General features: G+C 42.4%; 1 protein-coding gene across 1 annotated transcript in view; it reads left to right on the top strand.

Annotated features, from left to right (window-relative positions):
- Positions 1–20,698, top strand: part of BCR (BCR activator of RhoGEF and GTPase) — a 139,798-nt gene extending 119,100 nt beyond the window's left edge. The window contains exons 18-23 of the mRNA XM_063144376.1: positions 2,883–2,992; positions 6,037–6,176; positions 7,766–7,900; positions 10,604–10,709; positions 13,960–14,122; positions 16,795–20,698. Coding sequence (XP_063000446.1) covers positions 2,883–2,992; positions 6,037–6,176; positions 7,766–7,900; positions 10,604–10,709; positions 13,960–14,122; positions 16,795–16,884 — 744 coding nt within the window. The 3' untranslated portion in view covers positions 16,885–20,698. The remainder of the gene's footprint in view (positions 1–2,882; positions 2,993–6,036; positions 6,177–7,765; positions 7,901–10,603; positions 10,710–13,959; positions 14,123–16,794) is intronic.
- The last annotated feature ends 296 nt before the right edge of the window (positions 20,699–20,994 follow it).

The following is a 20,994-nucleotide window of genomic DNA, read 5'->3' as shown; positions in this document are numbered from 1 at the left end:
ATCCAGCTCAACCAGCCCACTTAAACACCAAAGGCCCGCTTGAATAGAGCAGTCTTTGCCTGTCAGTGGAAGGACAGCAGAGAGGGAGACACCCTCGCCAACCTGGGCAGGGAGTTCCACAGCCAGGGAACAGCCACCAAGAAGGCCCTCTTTCCCCTTGCCACCAAACACACCCTTGAATGTGGTGCTTTCAAAAGAAGGGCCTCTCCAGAAGACCTTAAGGACTGGGTAGGCTCATATGGCCTCCCCAGTCCTCATAGGGCTTTATAAGTCATAATCAGCACTTTGAATTCTGCCTGGAAACAGACCAGCCGCTGGTGAAGCTGTTGTAAGAAGGGAGTCCTGTGGTTCCTTTAACTAGCCCTGGTCAACAGTCTGGCTGCAACATTGTGGACCAATTAGTTCCTGAACAGTTTTCGAAGGCAGCCCTGTGAAGACCACATTGCGGTAGTCCAGACTGGATGTAACTAAGGCATGTGTGACTGCCCAGATCAGACAGCTCTAGAAATAAGTGCAGTTGGTGCATTCACCTCAGCTGTACAAACACACTCCTGGCCACAATCAAAACATGGGCATCCTCATTATATAGGCATCTGATCCACCAGGTTCTCTTCATTTAAAGAGCTCCAATCACCATTTTATATCTCACCCTTCCATTTTTTTACAAAAATCTGCAAGGCAGCCAATGACAATAAAATCTAATATATAGAATTGTCTTTGGCCCTCAGGTACAACTAATTGCTTATTGTGGTGTTAAATGTCTTAATTTCATCTAATTTCATCTAATGCAACAGATTCTTTCCTCAGACAATATCATAATCATTATTATTGTTATTATTACATTTGTATCACTGGGATCTCAGGGTACAGTACAGATAAAATCATACAAACAATATAAAACAATATACACAGCTAAAAACAAATCAAACCATTAATCATGACATAATTTGGTGTCAAAGTGAGGCCAGCGCTGGGTCCAACCTGGCATTCCACAGCCACCACAGAGAAAGCCCTTTCCCATGTCCCACCATAGTGTATGTCACATGTTGGTGGGATGCAGAGAAGGGTTCCTCCAACAGATCTCAACTCTCAGGCAGACATATATAAGGAGAGGCACTCCCACAAGTATCAAGGTCCCAAGCCATTTAGGGCGTTAAATCCTTTTACCAATACCTTGAATTCCGACTGGAAGCGTATAAGCAGCCAGTGTAATTCCTTTAAGACCGGTGTTATATGGTCTTTGTCGGATGTACATGTCAGCAGTCTAGCTGCTCCATTTAGCAGTAGCTCTAACTTCTGAGTTGTCTTCAAGGGCAGCCCCAAGTAAGAGGACATTCAGTAGTCTAATTGGGAAGTTACCAGTGCGTACACTACTGTGGCTAGGTTATCCCTGTCCAGGAAAGGCCGTAGCTGGTGGATCAGCCAAAGCTGACCCCAAGTACTCCTGGCCTTGGAGTCCACCTGGGCCTCCAGTGACAAGGATGGGTCTAGGAGCACTCCCAAGCTACACATCTGCTCCCTCAGAGGAAGTGCAACCCCATCCAGGACAGGTTGCTCACTCAATTCCCAGACTCGGGAACCACTAACCCACAGAGCTTCCGTCTTAACAGGATTCAGCTTCAGTTTATTAACCCTCATCCAGCTCATTACAGTCTCCAGGCACTGGTCCAGCATCTTCACTGCCCCAGCTGACTCCAATGACAAGGAGAAATAGAGCTGAGTATCATCAGCATACTGATGGCACCCAACCCCAGAACCCCTAATGACCCCACCCAGCAGCTTCATATAGATATTAAACGGCAAGGCAGATAGAATAGAGCCCTGTGGCACCCCACAGCTTAGTGGCCATGGGATGGAACAGGAATCCCCCAATACAAACTTTTTATTATGAAACAACAAATAATAAACAACACATTAAAACAAAACATAAATAAGGCATCAGAAATTAGTCAAAAGCAGTGGTAAACATAGCTCAAAGTAAGGCATATTAGTTAGCCGCCTTGGTTGCCATTTTTGGTGGAAAGATTAGGTATAAATTTAATTAATAAATTAGAGACTATACTTTATGAATTCTTGCTGAAACAGCACTGTTTTCAGTGTAAATTCAAGAAACAAAAATTTGCAAGTATAAGGCCTAAAACTATAAATGTGGCGGGGATGGGGATGGTTGGGTTCGGGACATTTTTTCCCTTCTGTTCAATTTATATTAGTCTTTGTTTTTCTTCCCACTAGTTTTGCTCTTTCTATTACCTTTTGGCACTTACTGTTTTAAAATGTCAGAGGACTCTGTAATGATTTGACACTGCTATGGTATGGCATTGAGAATGGTGAATGATATTCATTATTCTGTTGAGCTTTCTTTCCCTTCCTAGTTCAGGGAAGGCAGTTTGGGTGAAGGAAACTAACCCACATTGGCCATGTAATTCAGAGCAGAGCAGGGGCTTAGACCCAGGTCATCTGCATTCATGCCAGCAGTCTGTCCATGGAACTCTTTAGTATTGTTCATACAACAACAAGCTAACCCACAATCAGTGGTCGAGTGTGGGTTGCTGTTGAACTGTGTGGGTTGTTTGTTGAACTATGGGTTAGTGTATTGTCGGAACACAGGACATTTTCTGCAGGGTGGCTTGTTAATGATGCATTGTGGCTTGTTAACCACCCTGAACAACCCAATAATGAACCATGGGTTTTTTGCACCCTGCAAAAAATGTCCTGGGTTCAGTCAATACGCTAACCCGTTCAGAAAACAAATCACACTCAACCCCTGAGAGTGGGTTAACATGCTGTGCAAACTCATTTTCTGAATGGTTTGCAAAGGGAAAATCAAACATGAGAATTGCTGAAGTTGGAAAGACTTAACTGTGCAGCTCCTTTTCTCCAAGGTTGAAGTGAAACTGTCTGTGAAGTTCACAAGCAGGGAATTCAGCTTAAAGAGGGTGCCCTCTCGCAAGCAGACAGGAGTGTTTGGAGTAAAGATCGCGGTTGTCACCAAGTGAGTCATTCCACCCTTTTTTTTTACTTTCACGGTTTTGTCTCAAAGCAGGTACCTTTTCCTTGTGCCATGTATTGCTTGACTGCTTTCTTGTGAATAGCTTATTTTGCTAGTTGCATCACCTTCAAGGAGAACAATGTAACTATGTCCACCTTCTTTTGCTTGGAACCTGTTTGTTTACTTTGAGCATTATGTGCTCTGCTGTTCACCAGAACCAGATCTTGGACTCTCCCTGGTCTGTTGACATGACTCATCCTGGGATTTTCCAGGCTGCAGCTGTTTTCTTCCATGCTCAGAAATGTTCACACCATCTTGACTCTGCTGCATTAGTTTTAACTCCTGATCTTTTAGCATGACTCATTTGCCCAGTGTTTATTGGTGTTGGAGGATATGGAAGGAAATTATTATTCATTGGGAAGAAACATAGTTATTTTTGTATTGTGATGTGTATTTTTTTGTGAATTGCCCAGAGAGTTTCGGCTATTGGGCAGTATAGACAATGAATGAATGCATAAATAAATAGCACACATTGATTGAGAAGCTGAATGAGAATTTTGTTTTCCAAAATACTAGCTTTTTTCTTTAAAAGAGGACATAAAAGAGTGATTCTCTGGAATCAAATGAATACTTTAGCTACATAGGTAGTTTTTGATAGCCCTGTATGAATAGAGGTGACTAGGAATGTGTGGAACTTAAGAAAGGGTGTTGAAGTGGGAGGATATGGGTGTCAGTTTTGGCCCTGTTATTTCTCCACACACCCATAAACGTTCTTTCAAGTAGCACAGCATGTCAGAGGCTGGCAAGTGCTTCAAAATGGTGTCCACATGATTAGTGCATAAATGTCTATAGAGCTAAGGGCAATTTGAAAGAGGAATTGGTGATTGTGGTGTGCATATTCACGCACTTGTTGCCTCTGGTCAAACAAGGTTTGCAGCTTGTTTTGTATTGTTTTGAAAACCTGCTTAAACCTGTTTGACCAGAAGTGGCAGATGGACGAATGAAAAATTATTTTTATACCACAGGAAGTGAATCCTGTCTTAAACCACTTTCAAGCCTCTCTGGAGAATGAAGATATCTGTTAGATGATGATGAAGAAGATAATAACCTCATCATTTTCTTTTCTTCTTTAAGAGTATTTAAATTCATTTAAACATTTAAGATAAGATTAATCAGGAATTTCCAGGTTTGGGAAGCTGATTCTTAAAAAATAAATGGAGAATCACCAGCACAGTGACATTTGTGAATATAGGAAAGAATATTAAATCCATTTCAATATTGCCAAATAATTGCAGTTTCTAGGACAGTTGGTAAGACAATATGGAGTTAATAGGAAGTTGATGGCATTTGAAAAGCTTTTGCCAAATTGAAGTCTAAAATGCAAAGTTTAGAAGTTAAAGAATCTGGTGCAGAATGAAATCACTTTTATCAGTGAAATTAGATTCTCTCTCAACTCATTTACACTGGACAGAAGGTTACAGCAGCCAGTGTTTTGGGCATCACCCTCCCCTGAAAATACCCTTGAGATGGAATGTTCCACAAATATTGCGGGTAATAAGGGAGTGTCATAGTTCTGCAGTGGTTCTCCTCCTACTTGGATGGCCAATTCTAGGAGGTGGTGCTGGGGGATTATTGCTCTGTCCCTTGGGGTGCCACAGGGCTCTATTTTATCCCCCATGCTGTTCAACATCTACATGAAACTGATGGGGGAGTTTATCCAGAGGTGTGGGCTGAGGTGTTACCAATATGTGGCTGACACCCAGCTCTATCTCTCTTTTTCATCAAATCTAGGAAAGGCAGTGGGCCTTCTGAACCAGTGTCTGGGTGCAGTAATGGACTGGAGGAGGGCCAATAAATTGAGACTCAATCCAGACAAGATGGAGGCACTGTTAGTGGGTGGTTCATCTGCCTGGCTAAGTGATGTTCAACCTGTTTTGGAGAGGGTTGCATTCCCCATAAACCATCAGGTTTGTAGTGTGGGGTTGCTTTTGGATCCTGCATTATTACTACAGACACAGGTGGACTCAGTGGCACAGAGCACATGTGCCACTATCAGTTTAGGCTGATACACCAACTACATCCTTATCTGGACAGTGTAACTTCATGTCTGGATTACTGTAATGTGTTATACATGGAGCTGCCTTAGAAAATGGTCTGGAAACTTCAGCTGGTCCAAAATAGGGCAGGGAGATTGTTAATAGAGACTGGCCATAATAATAATAATAATAATAATAATAATAATAATAATAATAATAATAATAATAATAATAATAATATTAATAATAAATAATATTATTATTAATAATAATAATAATTCTTACCGCCTCTCCCTTTGGATCAAGGCAGGGAACAACATTAGTACAACAAATCAACAGATCTAAAAACTTCTTGGTTTCACATTCATCTGAGTAGGCCTGCTGGAAAAGGCTAGTCTATGTTCATATTATGCCAGTCCTTTTCCATCTGCACTGGCTGCCAGTCCCAACTCAAGAGCGCTAATATTAACATTCAAAGCCCTAAATGGCTTGGGCTCAGGTTACCTGAAGGAAAATCTCCCACATATATTCCTGCCTGGACCCTACGGTTGTCTTCAGTGGTCCTTCTCCGAGAGCCCCTTCCAAAGGCAGTGAGGTGGGGGACTAAGAAGCGGGGCTTTTCTGTTGTGGCATCTAGGTTGTGGAATGAACTTCCCAGAGAAGCTCACCTGGTGCTTACATTGTACTCTTTTTGACACCAGGTGAAAACCTCTTTATTTTCCCAGGAATTTTAAGTATTTGTTTTTGTTGTTTTAAATCTGTTATTGTATTTTAAATCTTTGTACTGCTGCTAGGTTTTATTTGGTTATTATTTTTATTTTATACTGTAGTTTTAAACTTTTATGTTGGATTTTATTGTGTTGTATTTTAGGCTTTTAATTGTTGTGAACCCTCCAAAGAGCTTCAGGTATTAAGCAGTACAGAAATGTAATGTAATAAATAAATAAAGTAGAACAAAAGACTGACACTCCAAGTGCCCTGTGCCTTTACTAAACCAACCACTTCTTGCAGGAGAGAGCGATCAAAGGTGCCTTACATTGTGCGCCAGTGCGTGGAGGAGATAGAGCGCCGTGGCATGGAGGAGGTGGGCATCTATCGAGTCTCTGGTGTTGCTACAGATATCCAGGCTTTAAAAGCTGCTTTTGATATCAGTGAGTATTTGCTTCTGAGGTTTTCCTTTCCACTAAGAATGAATCAAGCCTGTGCTCCATCTCGCCTAGCAGTGACCAGGACCAGTCACAGCTGACGTCGTGTGCAAAAGGAAGTGATCCATTTGCCCATCACTTCCTCTTCCTTACCAATTTCTGGAAGATGCCAGATGTTTGTGTGTGTCCATGTATAGGGAGTCCTTCCCCTGTAATTGCTTCCAATTCCTGTTCCCTTCCTACTTTCCAGACCTTGTCATAGAATCATAGAGTTGGAGGGGCTTCATAGGGCATCTAATCAAACACCAGGCTTGTCACAGGTAATCCAGTGCTAGGGCATCCCCCTGTCCAGCCTTTGTTTAAAGAGCAAACACCACCACCCCTTGAAGAAATTGGCTCTTTTGTTGTTGTTGTTGTTATTATTATTATTATTATTATTTATTTATTTATTTATTTATTTATTTATATAGCACCATGAAGTGCTCTTACCTTCAAGATGTTTGTCCTAATGTTCAACCAAAATCTAGCTTCCTGTAGCTTATGTACATGTCCTTGCCCTCTTCTTTGTGCCATCCCTTTAGATACTATCATGTCCCCTACGAATCTCCTCCAAGCTAAACATACTCGGTTCCTCATAGTATTTGCCTTCCATACCATTCACCTCCTCTGACCTTATTGACCGCCTCTGAACCTGTTCTTTCTTGAAGAATATGTGTCCTATCCCTTTTTTGTTGTATATTTATTTATATTAAAACAATATAAACATCCTGTTTGTAAAAACAAACAAACCAAAAACCAGCCACAATTAAAGTACAGTCATAAAAGCATACAAAAACATCAGCACAAACAGAAATGGAACCTAATCACCTTCAGCCAACATAGAGCACTTTCCTAAAGAGCCAGATTTTAACCAGACATCGAAATACCAAACAGGGACGAGGCTTCAATGTGCTTTCAAAGGCAGCATATTGTTGTGGACCAGGAACTTAATCCCTTCTCCTCTGAAGAAGAGGCTAGAGAGTTAACACTTAAGGGAGAAGATCTGGTCACAGAAAGTTATCACAAAGCTTCCACCTCCCTAGGACGCAATTCCCTAGAAAGTTCCCAGGAATCAGCTCCCATGTCCAGAGGAGGCTTCCATGAGGACACTCACATGGCACAGCCACTGCTACATCATTGCAGCTTGAGGCTGCTAAAATAGACCAGGTCCCTAAGGTTCAGTCTTGATCTGCTCATTTTTGGAGCAACATAAAGACAACCCTTCCTGGCTTTCAGCCCCATCAGCACTCAGAGCTTTCCATGGTGCTGATCTCTATCCCTTTTGCTTTCCTGAGAAGCCTGCCCCCTGTAAAAGCTGAACATGGAGCAGGAACTCGCTCTCCCAATCCAAGGGAGCAGAAATGAACATGTGGCACACCCAAAAGTACACAGTCCTCAGAGTATGTAGTTAATCAGTAGTGCTTAGGACTCCAAATCATGATTTGGAGAATATCATGTCTGATTTGAGCTATCTTAATAGAAGGAAAGCTCAAGAGCATCGGTTTCTGCTCTCCTCATATCTCTCTCCCTGTACATACGCTGTCTCTCTCTTTCAGATAACAAAGATGTCTCCATCATGATGAGTGAGATGGATGTCAATGCGATTGCAGGGACACTAAAGCTCTATTTCAGAGAGCTGCCTGAGCCCCTCTTCACAGACGAGCTTTATCCCAACTTTGCGGAAGGAATTGGTGAGTACTGGTATTGGTCCAGATGTGATGGCTAAGGAACATATAGTTGCCTAATCAGATCTGAGGAAATAGAGCTGAAGATGTTTGGCAGAAACGCCTTCAGGGCATCCCCTTGCCTTAAATCTGCACTTCTACAGATCTTGCAGACTTTGCTGGTCCATTTTCCTATCAGCCTGTCTGCACAGCAGCTGAACGTATGTTCAGTCAGCCCAAAAGTCCATCCAGTCCGGCATTTTGGTTCCCACAGTCGGCCAGCAAACTGAAGGGATCCAGGGGGGATCCTGGAAATTACAGGCTGGTTAGTTTAACGTCTGTTCCAGGTAAATTAGTTGAAAAGCATTGTTCAAGACAAAATTACTAAGAATATAGAAGGACATGTCCTTCTGAAAAAGAATCCACATGGCTTCCACAAAAGTAAGTCCCATATTACTAATCTTTTAGAGTTCTTTGAGAATGTCAATAGACATGTAGACAGAGGAGACACGGTAGACATTGTTTACTTGGACTTCCAAAAGGCTTTTGATAAAGTCTCCGGCCAAAGACTCCTGAGCAAACTTAGCAGCCATGGAATAAGGAGAGAGGTCCTCTTATGGATCAGTAACTGCTTAAAGAACAAAAGTAGAGAGTAGGAATAAATGGCATATTCTTCCAATGAAGGGAAGTAAATAGTGGTGTCCCACAGGGATCTATATTGGGACCAGTTCTTTTCAACTTGTTCATAAATGATCTGGAATTAGGAGTGAGCAGTGAAGTGGCCAAGTTTGCCGATGACACCAAATTATATAAGGCTGTTAAAACACAAAGGGATTGTGAGTTGCTCCAAAAGGATCTTCAAGCAGGGAGAGAGGCCCAAATGGCAGATGCGGTTCAATGTATACAAGTGTAAAGTGATGCACATTGAGGCAAAAAAAGAAGAAGCCAACTTCAAGTATAACCTTATGGGATCTGAGCTGGAGGTTACTGACCAAGAAAAAGATCTTGGAGTAGACAGCTCGATGAAAATGTCCACCCAGTGTGCGGCCACTGTAAAGAAGGAAAACTTCATGTTAGGCATAATTAGAAAAGGAATTGAGAATAAAACTGCCAGTATCATACTGCCTTTATACAAATCTATGGTGCGACCACACTTAGAATATTTTGTATAGTTTTGGTCACCACACATAAAAATGCTATTGTAGAACTGGGGAAAGTGCAGAAGAGGACAACAAAAAAAGGATCAGAGGGCTGAAGCTATTCCCCTGTGAGGAAAGGTTCAAACATTTGAGGGGGGATGCATGGTATGGATAGATTTTTTTTCTCCCTTTCTCACATGGGACCATCCAATGAAGCTAAATGGTGGGGGATTCAGGGAAGATTAAGGACATAAGAACATAAGAAGAGCCCTGAGGCTGGATCAGACCGAGGGTCCATCTAGTCCAGCACTCTGTTCACACAGGGGCCAGCCAGCTGTCAACAAGGGACCAACAAATTTAATAGTATATGTTGAGTTTTTAATTGACCCCAGATCTATCATTAAGCCTCGCTGAGAGTTTAAAGTTGTTTTAAATGTATATTGTCTTTATATGTTGTCTATTTTTACATTTCTATGGTTTTAAGTTTTGTATATTGATTTTTAATGTTGACCCTGGGTTCTAATATTTTGAGAGGGAGAAAAAGTCTCCCGATCTACATTCTCCACACCATGCGTTATTTTGTACACGTCTCCTCATAGCTTCCTTTTTTCCAATGTAAACAATCCCAGCTGTTGTAACTGTCCCTCATAGGGGAGATGCTCCAGCTCCTTAATCATTTTAGTTGCCCTTTTCCTAGCTCTATATTTTTTTTAGGTGTGGTGAGCAGAACTGTACACAGAGTTCTAAGTGTGGTCGCACCATAGATTTGTATAAAGGCAGTATGATACTGGCAGTTTTCTTCTCAATTCCTTTTCTTACAATGCCTAACATGGAGTTTGCCTTCTTTACAGCTGCCACATTCTGGGTTGACATTTTCATCAAGCTGTCCACAACTCTTTCTTGTTCGGTCCTCACCAGCTCAGATCCCATAAGGTTATACTTGAAGTTGGTTTTTTTTGCCCCAAAATGCATCACCTTACACTTGCTTACATTGAACCACATCTGCCATTTGTTGTCCTTTTCTGCACTTTCCCCAGTTCTAGGGAATCCTATTTGAGATATGCAACCAGAATTGTACACAGTATTCCAAGTGTGGCTGTGCAATAGATTTTAACAATTCTACAATCCCTTTCTTAAGTATCCCTAGCATGGAATTAGCCCTTTTCATAACTGGGGCTTAAGGACTTGACTAGCTTTGCTCTGCAGTGTGTGACGTGGGCCTGGGTTTGCACTGTACCATGTTGCAGCGATTTTTAGAGGGCTTCTACCAAACTGGAAGTAGGTTCAGCTCCCAGACACACACTCTTAGGTGCTACAGACCTCTGCTTAGGAGAGGATTCAGCTGCCCAAGAGAAGTTAGGCAGCTATGCTGGGCTGCATAGGAAGTGGTGAGGATTCATTTGTCTCTGGATTTTCTTGTAACTTCAGGGCATGAAAATTACAAGAAAATGTTGGACTCGATGGCCTTGTGGGCCCCTTCCAACTCTGCTATTCTATGAAACATTGTGTTATCCCCTTTCCATTTCTTGTGAAACTGCACATTTGGTAAAACTCCTGTTGCATTTCTGATCTTTGTACTTGTCCCCTCTAGCACTTTCAGATCCAGTTGCAAAGGAAAGCTGTATGCTGAACTTACTGCTGTCTCTTCCAGAACCCAACCTAGTCACATTCCTTTTCCTCCTGGACCATTTGAAAAGGTAATGCTTGATTTCCTTTTTCAGTATTGACCATCTCTGAGCCCTTAGCACTGGAGAAATTAAAAAATGGAGGTCAGTCTGGGGGCCGTAATTCATGTAAAAGGAACTGGATTATCCAAATGAACATGTCCTTACTTACTCCCCAAGGAATTGGCCAACATAGTTCTGGCATCTTGCTTTTTGAAGCACACATGATGATGCAAGGTTTTTATCCATATACCTCTGATTTTCAGCAAACGCTCAGTTTATTGCATATAGGGAACTGAGATGTCTTGTCTATTTAAATGTAATCCCTCATTGATAGAATGTGCAGGTTGAGCCTTCTGTGAAATAAGCATTGAAGAAGGAACCTCTTGTGCAAGCACTGAGTCATTACTGACTCTTGGAGGGATGCCAGCTTTCGCTGACGTTTTCTTGGCAGGCCTTATAGTGGGGTGGTTTGCCGTTGCCTTCCCCAGCCGTTATTACCTTTCCCCCAGCTAGCTGGGTATTCATTTTACCGACCTTGGGAGGATCGAAGGCTGAGTCGACCCAAGCCAGCTGCCTGAAACTAGCTTCCGCTGGGATCGAACTCAGGCCGTGGGGAGAGTTTCAGCTGCAGAAACTGCTGCTTTACTGCTCTGCGCCACACATTGAGACTATAGGTTAAATTAGACATGATGCATGGAATCTGTGTGTATGTTTTGCCCCAGAGGGAAACTAGCACGTGGGAGAGAGGTGTTACATGATGTGCTCTCATTAGACCCGTGTACACATTCTAATGAGATTTACACCCGCTTATAAGGAATCTTTTGACATTGGCAATAGAGCGTCTGTGGCTAAGTAAGGCGATTCTTACTCAAGATTCTTACTCAAGAATTCTTACAGCACTGAAGGGGATAACGCCACAATGGCACATTTATTGAGGTTGAAACAAATACAAAGGCACAAGCTAGTTTTGGGGAAGTTAGCTGAGCAAGTAGAGGCTTAGAAGCAGTTTCAAGACTGAAAAATAGACCTTTTGAGACTTAAGAACATACACACAGAGCCAACAGGGGAAAGAGTAGAGGGAATCTTTAAAGGCAATATACCTTTCCTTGGGCTGCAGCCCTTTCCTGTAGACTGGAACTGGGGAGCATTGCAACTCCTGGCCTTAGGTGGGGAAAAAATACACTCACCAATGTCAGCTTGCTCGCACAAGCTGGATTGAGTAGTATGCTCTGTGCTTCTGGTATGAGACAGAGGGAGCTAGCTTCTCCCTGTCCCCCAAAACCTGAGGGTCTTTGTATGATCTTATCTAAAGATCTACTTGCTATTGGAACAAAAGAGGGTGATTTGGGATGATGGCTGTACTTGATGCAGCCTGGAGTTCAGCCACAGGGCTGCATTAGCATGTGTACGACCAGGTATGACTCTTGCTATCCAGCATTCATATTCTGCTTAGTTTTACCCCTACCTTTGTCTCTGGGGAATGCATTTGAAGAAGTCTGTCAGGAAATGGTTACTTGACCCAGGCCTTTTGTGAATGCTCTCAGTCTGTAGGTGGGGTTTTGGGTTGTTTCAAAATGGAGTCAGTACTGCTCACAGAAGCTACCTTGTAACAGAGGATTTTCATTGGGAAAGTGCCATAGGGCAAAAGGGTTAACATATTCCCATATCATAGACCCAGTGGGATCCTCTTCCATGATCTCTGTACCTGCTGCAGAGGGTGAACCAATCATAGATCTCCTGACAGTGAAGCCTAAGCCTATTCTTAGGCACTTAGCACTATTGGGATTGGTAATTGAATACAGGTAAATATAGACTGTTCAAGGTATCACTTCTTTTCAGCTTGGTCAACAGGGATTAGTGTTCCATCTTGGCTTGACTGCAGTGGTAGTTTATACACAGAAGTATTGGGGTGTCACATCCTGTCCCCATTTCTCTCTGAACACATCGTGGATTGTGATACCTGCCCTTCTCTCCATGTAAATACAACATTCATGGGCGTATTGGGAAACCATCCTACCACCCATCTTTGCCCAAAGTTTTGAAATTAATATCCAACAACATTTAAAGAATAAAAACATTTCTTTTTACATTGAAGCTGTGAACATCATGAAAAAATGCATTGATTACAAGGAGCCAAATAGTCAGTCCAACCTTATCTCCTTTTTTTTTTGATAAATCATGGACGTGTCATGAAAAAGCATTTAACAAAATCACCCATATCCTTGTTGACAAAATTGTTCAATGTGGGTTGGACAATACTACTGCTAGGTGGATCCACAGCTGGTTGAAGAACTGTACTGAATGGCTCTGCATCATCAACCTGGAAAGGCTCTCCAGTGGAACCCCAAAGGGCTTGTTCCCAGGCAATGTGCTATTCAGTATGTTTTACAAATATTGGGGGGTGTAAAGGAATGCTTATCAAATCTGGGGATGGTAGAAAGCTGGGAGTTATAGCTAACATCATAGAAGACAAAATAAAGATTCAAAATGACTTTAACAGGCTAAAACAATGCTCCGAAACCAGCAAAGTGAAATTCAACGGAGATAAATGTAAAATCCAGCATGTCAAAGGCACAATCCTTTATTAGGTGGGGACACTATTATTATTATTATTATTATTATTATTATTATTATTATTATTATTATTATTTCTTACCCACCTCTCCCATTGGACTTGGAAGCAGTACATGTGCAAAGCATCTAATATTTGATAACAACCTGAAATAAGCCAGCAGTGCAATGCAGCTGTTAAAAAAAATCTAATGCCATCTTCAGCTGCATTAACAGAAGCAGAGTGTCTAGATCATGGGTGTAATAGCTATCCTACAGTACTCCCACTGCCTTGGGATGTAGTGGGCTCTGCTTTGCTATAGGTATTTAAGCAGCCGTCTGTCAGGAATGCTAGAGGTGCTTTACAGATTGTGCATGAGGAAGGGGATTAGACTAGATGGCCTCTAAAGCCCCTTCTAGCTCCATGATTCTGTGAAGTTGAGAGTATCCATAATGCAGATTTCAGGCCAGATTCTACTGAAAATTTGGCATGCTTAGAACCTTGGGTTAAGAGCATTCATACTCTTGCATCTCCTTTGCAGCTACTGCTGCCACAAAGGAGAACAGCTGTCATCATGAAAAGTGCCTTTCAGCAGTGTAGACCTTGGTTTTAGAATGAAAACTTAAACTATGATTTGGTAGGAGTAAAGCCTTGGAAAAAGCGATGCGGATGAGAACACTGTTCCAACTGTGTCTTTCTCTCTCTTTTCCTCCCTGAAAACTGCTTCAGAGTTGCTGAGAAGGAGAACATCAACAAGATGTCACTTCACAATCTGGCAACTGTTTTTGGACCAACGCTGCTCAGACCATCAGAAAAGGACAGCAAAATCCCTGCTAATCCAACCCAGCCTATAGCAATGGCTGATAGCTGGTCACTAGAAGTCATGTCCCAGGTAAAAATGATGCGGTATAGTCCAGCCCTTTGCTACCCTCGACCCTGCTCTGGCTGTGATATTGCACAACAGCAGTTGTCCAAAATAGAGAGGCTTGACTTAAGCACGGTTGTCCACAGGGTTCAAGGGTTTCCCCTGAACTTTGGGGTGCCCTGCTCTGGCTATTGGGCGGTATAGAAATGTAATAAATAAATAAATAAATCCCCACTTGCCCGAGTCCCCAGTGACAATTTTTTAGGGTGCCCCATTATGTGACTCCTTGTCCTTTAACCTCTCTTAAAGTAATAGGGAGTAAAAAATGGAGCTATATGGGGCACGCTAAATAATAATAATAATAATAATTCTTGCCCACCTCTCCATTTTGATTGAGGCGGGGAACAAGAATAAATGATAAAATACATAATAATTAAAACATAATATACATTGTTAAAAACTTCCTAAAAAACATCGTAAAAACATTTTAAAAACCATTGCTGGGGACTCGGGCAAATGGGGATTTGAAGAAGCATATCAGCTTTTCATATGAAAGTAACTGCTCCCTTTACCAATTTATATTTTTTGTCTTTTCTTCATGTCACTCTATTGCAATTCCGGACCAACTGACAGCAGCCAGGGACATCATGTTCCAGTTAAATCCCCCAAATCATCATCATCCTGTTCAGACAACACACTAAGCTATGGTTAAGCTGCTAACTGTTTTGCAGCAAGTGGTTAGTGAGCATGTTTAAACCATGGTTATGTAGCCATGGTTCACACAACACGCTAAGCCATGTTTAACTCATAACACTTAACCATCATAGCTTAATGTGTTATCTGAATAGGGCCATCGATGCTGATGATGGTAATAGAAAGGCTATGAATGCCTACTATGCAGGGTGATTATACATGACGGCTTGGGACCACAATACCTGACGGACCACCTCTCCTGACATGAAGCTACCTGTACACTGCGCTCTGAGGGAAGCTCGGAGGATGACAACAAGGGAAGGGCCTTTTCAGTGGTGGCCCCCCAATTATGGAATGATCTCCCTGATGAGGCTTGCCTGGTGCCAACATTGTTATCTTTTCGGCGCCAGGTCAAGACTTTTCTCTTCTCCCAGGCATTTAACACTTGGGGGACACTTGGCTCAGCAATACTACAAACGAGAAAGATCTTGGAATTGTTGTAGATCACAAGCTGAATATGAGCCAACAGTGCGATATGGCTGCAAGAAAGGCAAATGCTATTTTGGGCTGCATTAATAGAAGTATAGCTTCCAAATCACGTGAGGTACTGGTTCCTCTCTATTTGGCCCTGGTTAGGCCTCATCTAGAGTATTGCGTCCAGTTCTGGGCTCCACAATTCAAGAAGGATGCAGACAAGCTGGAGCGTGTTCAGAAGAGGGCAACCAGGATGATCAGAGGTCTAGAAACAAAGCCCTATGAAGAGAGACTGAAAGAACTGGGCATGTTTAGCCTGGAGAAGAGAAGATTGAGGGGAGACATGATAGCACTCTTCAAATACTTAAAAGGTTGTCACACAGAGGAGGGCCAGGATCTCTTCTCGATCCTCCCAGAGTGCAGGACACGGAATAACGGGCTCAAGTTAAAGGAAGCCAGATTCCGGCTGGACATCAGGAAAAACTTCCTGACTGTTAGAGCAGTGCGACAATGGAATCAGCTACCTAGGGAGGTTGTGGGCTCTCCCACACTAGAGGCATTCAAGAGGCAGCTGGACAACCATCTGTCAGGGATGCTTTAGGGTGGATTCCTGCATTGAGCAGGGGGTTGGACTCGATGGCCTTGTAGGCCCCTTCCAACTCTGCTATTCTATGATTCTATGATTAACAGCATTTAACAACATATGCTAAGTTGTTGGGTTTTTTTAATGGACCCCAGAACTGTTGTGGTTTAAATGGATACTGTTGTTTTATACTGTTGTTTGTATATTTTTGATGGGTTAAAATTTTGTATACTTTTTAATGTTCACTATTTTTAACTTTTGTAAACCACCCAGAGAACTTCGGCTATGGGCGGTATATAAATTTAATAAATAATTAATTTAATAAATAATAATAATAATACGTGATGATATACGGAGGGAGGACCAACGCCCCACCACCACCACCGAAGTGTCATTTCAGCACAGCTGGAGGGGCTGCCATTGGCAAGGGGACTGTGGCCAGGATCATAGAGTGGGGGCTTGGCGGCAGAAAAGACAGGTTCTGCCACTGTGTCCCCTGGAATACCAGGCAAGGGCAAAGGGGCAGTGGAAGCAGCTTGCCCACGGTCATGAAGAGCAGCAGGGGATTCTGCCGCTCTTGCAGAACAGGTCGCTGCCCAGTGCCCTCTACCCACGATGGATTGTTGTCCCAGGTTTGAACTACGCACCAACCCATCGTGGGTAAAACAACTCCTAGAACAACCCATTGGTAGTTATTGTGGGTTGTTTAAAAAATTAATCCAACCCATGGAAAGCTGTTCAGGTTCGCACGACATACTGGCCTATGCTGGGTAGTCATGGCTTACTCTCCCACTCTGTTCCCTGGATACGGCACCCAAAACCTCTACATAAAACAGTTGCCTCACATTGACTCAATGCTCATGATCATGTCCCTTCTGCCATTGCACTGGCTCCACCCACCCAGCATAAGAGCTCTCATTGATCCAGTTTCTCCTCCTCTACTTTCCAGGTTCAAGTTCTTCTTTACTTCCTGCAACTAGAGACTATCCCGACCCCTGACAGCAAGAGACAGAGTATCCTGTTCTCCACAGAAGTGTAGGAACCTGACTGGTCAGTGAAAGGCCTTGTGGAACTTTGCTGTTGGTCTGAACTGCTCCATTCTGGGCTTGGGAGAAACTCATTCCTCCTTCAGACATTCCTGTCCTGTCCTTGTCTACCAAGAGGAAGTGAAGTGTTCAGTCCCTTTGCTTTTTGTCAGGCAATGGCAGACTGAAGACGCTGCTAAAAAGAAGAGATTCCTTCCTCTCTTGATCATTAGATCAGGAAAAGAACTGGGCCAGAGCAGCTGCACCATGAGTTTCTACCAGCAGAGGGAAGCAATGGGCAGCAAAAACTGTTCTTGTGGGGAATGTGCAAGAACCGATTCCTGTGGGTTTTTTATGGAATTAATTTTATCTTTGGGAAGCTTTGAGATTTCTACTTGGACCACTTGTGAAGGGCAAATGGTTATATCAAAACTGTGGCTCTAATAGCTATTGTTTCAGTTTTTAATGGAATACTGCAGAACATATTCATCTATAACACCCTCTACTTGAAAATTCAAATCTTGATTTCTCCACGTTTCTTTTTAATAAATTAATTACATAATTAGAGGCTTTATGTACAATCAGAGCTCTTTCCCCCCCAGGCTTTTCTTGGAATCTTAAAGGAAGGGGAATCCCATTATCTTCCCTTTGACCCTTTTTGGGTAGCAGTTATTAAAAGGGAGCACACTCCGTTATGTCATATAATATAAAGTTCATTGTGCTAAGGGAGATGGGGGAAAGTGAGATAATGGGAGGGGATGAGCTAATCCTCCTTTTTATATGGACCAAAAATAATGAGTAATAGTAGTGTGAAAGACTTGTTAAATTCTTCAGGCATACTGAATATAATAGAAGATGGGTAGTGTACCACATGAAACTAGTTCTCAACCCAACTAGATGATGGCCATACAAGCATAAGAACCACATAAAGATCTGGAGACAGATGCCAGTGGTTGTCTCCCTGGCTACTTAACCACACTTTTCTCAGAATTGCTTTTTTTGATACTTGAATTTTTGTTTTTTCTTGAGACTTGGTATCTGTTCCACCTCCACTCCCCTTTTTTTCCAGGTAAAAAGAAATGTTTTGATAAGATGTTTAATGGCCTATACAATGATGATTGATGAGCAGGGATCATTTTGTATTTTTCAGAAATTCCAGCCATTCCATTAGGAGATATGGCATCAAAGCAGCCATATCAATGAAGTGTAGCACTGGGAAAGTATCAGTGCTGGGAATTAAAAACATGAACTAATTGCAGAGTCCCAGGACAGGGAAGTGCGGCTTTTGCTCTGTGCTTCCACATGGGGTCACTCCTAGTGCGTCTAATGAAAAGACACTGTGCAGCTGTTCTGCCTTTCCCTCCTTAATGGATTTTTGTGGTAAGAAAAAGACCGAAGAAGGAGGGTTATAAATGGAAGACAGCCTTGTCTGAACACACACACACACACACACACACACACACACATAAAATTCCATGTTTGAAACAGGGCAATTGCAGCATAACAGCCTCGTGTGGAAGCACTTGCTACTTAGTCACACAGTGTAATTTTTGGTCATACCCCCACTACTGCCAGTTAGCAAAAAGTTCAGGAACTACTTACAGGCAAGAGAGGAGACGGACCTCCTCACACTTATTAAAGTGTAAGGGGCTATGAAGTTAAATAGTTGGTTTAGTCCAGGGGAAGATTTTGAAGTAGGGAATGAAGAATCCCCCCCACCCCCGGTCCCTCATATTTCATACAGATGACTAAAGAGGACTAACAAGCAGTGGGGAAAAGCACGTTTTGACAGCTGGTCTGATTCTTACTGTTACATAATGCCAGCTGTCTTTGGTAGCTCCTTCACACATTGACTGGGTTCGGATGGCTTGTCATGAGTTATTTAACCCACGGGCGCCAAGTTGCATATAGAATAGAATAGAATAGAATATTTATTACTTACCCGCCTCTCCCTCTGGATCAAGGCGGGGAACAACATTAAATACAAAATCACCATAAAATGCATAAAACAGATTAAAAATGCATTAAACTGATACAGTATTAAAATAACAATTGGACATGTTAAAAAAACATCTGGGTAGGCCTGCTCAGGGATTGTTGTGTCATGCGAAATTGGTGAGCGTGGGTTATGCAAGAGTTACCCCTCACATAACTCTATAACACCCGCACTCAACAGGTTCGCACATGACAACCCCCAAGTGGGGGCTGCATATTTGAAATGTTGGCCACATGCTGTCATGTTGTGGATTGTCATGTCATGCAAACAGCACCATTCTGAAAGAGAGGAGAGGTTTTGTCATCTTTGAGTATTTCAACATCTTTCATGCTCTTGGAAATTATTCATACAAGAAATTCACATTGCATAGCTCCTCTTCCTCTCTAGATCTGGAAGCTGAATCTGTGATATTGTCCCAGTTTGGATGTAATAATAATCTGTTTATTAAGTGAAGTTATGCACAAGCCTTGTGCCTGCATGCATCACCCCTTTTCTCCTCCATTCTTTTCTTAAATTATGGAATTTGCTTCCACAAGATGTGGCAATGGCCACCAATGTAGATGGCTTTAAAAGGGACTAGATGTATTCATGATGGCTAAAGCTGGACTAGCTTCTAGTCATGATGGCTATCCTATCTCCAGACTTACTGCCTGTGAATACCAGTAGCTGGGGAAGATGAGAGGGGGGGCAATGCGCTCAGGTCTTGCTTATGAACTTTCTAAAGATATCTGGCTAGCCACTGTGGGAAAGAGGATGCTGGCTGGACAAGAGAGGATATTGGTTTTACTCAGCAGGGCTTTCCTTATGCTCTTATAGCACAGCATAATTGAAGTCTTCCTGTGTTAATTAAGCATAATTTCCAGTTTCAGCTAGTTTCAGATCCAAGCATGCTAATGTGATGATCTGATGAAGTGGATTATAGCCTGTGAAAACTTATGCCATAATAAATTTGTTAGTCCTTAACATACCACAGTCTTGATTGTTTTTGCTGCAAAACACTAACATGGCTGCCCTTCGGGAAATTGTTTCTCAGTTTGGATGCAACAGGAAACTATGGTCAGTTAACTCAAAATGTCTTCAATTGCAGCACACCAAGAAGGGAAGAGGGCAGGGGCAGATTGTGGGGATACAAGGTTGATAAGCCAAGATATGTTGCATATGAACTGGGCCGTAAAGCATTACAACAGTTCTGCTCTAGACTGATTCTACTACATTCCAAATTCTGCCTCTCCCATTTTCCTTGCTTGTGGACCAACCTTGGCACATATACACCCAAAACATAGTTTACAAAAATTTGAGAAGGTGCTACAAAGCACTTTAAAGGTATAAATATGCTAATAAATTTTGCTTCACCTTATATTATTTTGTATTTGATAAGACAAATTGGATAGTTTTATATTGAGAAATAATTTGTTTTCTGAATTGCAGTTACCTTGCTTTGTCTCCTTACATCAGCCATTCGCATATCTGTTTGTCTAAGGCAGTAGACAAAACTGACCACTGCACCACCAAATCCACCTCATCATCTCTCTCAAACTCCCCCTGTCCCCACAGCAATTTCCATGAAGATAGCTGGAGGACAAGAGAAGGCATCATCTCTATCACCCACTTGCAATCCCTAAATCTCAGCAGACAGGAAACTTCCCCATTTCTGTTTGCTGAGGCTTTTGTATAAGCAGGTGGGTGGGGTGGGCCTGGCCCTGGCCCCAAAGTCATAACAAACCTTTTGGGGGGGGGCAAAAAGTTGTGCATCGCTGACCTAAGGCAATGGTTCTCACATGGTGAAGTGAACCTGCATAGGGACATGTGAGTTACAGGGCTAGGAAATGACTGCTTAAATCATCTCCATTCTCCCCCCCCCTCCCCCCGGCTTTAGTACAATCCAGGAATTGGAATGAATCCCAACCCAGGGTTGATTATCAATGCTGTGTACTAAACCACTATTTGTTGGGGAACTGGGGAATGGCGAATTCAGATACTAGGAGCACTTGGTGGATCCAGGCAGAACTGAGCTTGGCTCCACTCCCTTGGCTCTTGTCTTATATGGAAAAGCAGGGAGAGCACAGGTCAAGACACCATGTTAGCAAAAAGTTCTCATTATCCTTTATGAGCCAATTTTGGGTCTGGC

Source organism: Elgaria multicarinata, chromosome 18 (genome assembly GCF_023053635.1).
Source record: "Elgaria multicarinata webbii isolate HBS135686 ecotype San Diego chromosome 18, rElgMul1.1.pri, whole genome shotgun sequence".
Classification (NCBI taxonomy): Eukaryota; Metazoa; Chordata; class Lepidosauria; order Squamata; family Anguidae; genus Elgaria; species Elgaria multicarinata.
The sequence above is the reverse complement of the archived record's forward strand: the minus strand, read 5'-3'. Positions and strand labels throughout refer to the sequence as shown.